The 611-nt window shown below is 47.1% G+C and overlaps 1 protein-coding gene across 1 annotated transcript in view; it reads left to right on the plus strand.

Annotated features, from left to right (window-relative positions):
• Positions 1-2: 2 nt before the first annotated feature.
• The window catches only part of LOC104468390 (transcription cofactor HES-6-like), a gene marked incomplete at its 5' end in the record, with an annotated part of 1,860 nt that continues 1,251 nt past the window's right edge, over positions 3-611 (plus strand). The window contains 3 exon segments of the mRNA XM_010082504.1: positions 3-18; positions 446-477; positions 479-548. Coding sequence (XP_010080806.1) covers positions 3-18; positions 446-477; positions 479-548 — 118 coding nt within the window.

The raw sequence follows: 611 nt of genomic DNA on the forward strand, positions 1-611 counted from the left end.
AGCAAGGAGGAGAGGAAGGTAGGTCCCATCTGTGCCCCCGTGCAGGTGCCAGCACCAGGCATGTGAATAATGAGCGCCGGGGCTACGGGCACTGCTGCTGGGAAAGAGAAAGGGGACAGGATTTTTCCTCTTCTATAAAGATGCTTTCTCTGAATTTAAGCCATGTGGGTGGTTTGTTGGGGTTTTTAAAATTTTTTTTAATTCCTTTCTCTGCCTTAGAAAAGCTTCTCTCTGTTTCATTTGGGTAAACTCTTCTTAAAATAAGTCAAAGTGGGAGAATTGAGACCTGATACCATCTAAGGGACTGGGGTCCCTGCCGAGCATTGTGTCACCCTGCACTGGCTTCACACAGGGGATGGGGCTCTCTGCCCTTGCTCAATTGCAGCAGTGAGAGGAAGAAAAAAATATCAATGGCAATTTTTCTTCCTTTTCTTTTCCCTGCCAGCTAAGGAAACCCCTCATTGAGCGGAAGCGTAGGAATTAATAACTGCTTGGACCAGCTGAAGGAGACCGTTGTGGGTGCATTTCACCTGGATGTAAGTGCTCATTTTTGTGCTGCTTTTTGTCCTTTTGTTGGCAGGGGATTGGTTTATTTTGGGGGGTGCCTCTCT

Source organism: Pterocles gutturalis, unplaced genomic scaffold (assembly GCF_000699245.1).
Source record: "Pterocles gutturalis isolate BGI_N339 unplaced genomic scaffold, ASM69924v1 scaffold37359, whole genome shotgun sequence".
In the NCBI taxonomy this organism is placed as follows: Eukaryota; Metazoa; Chordata; class Aves; order Pterocliformes; family Pteroclidae; genus Pterocles; species Pterocles gutturalis.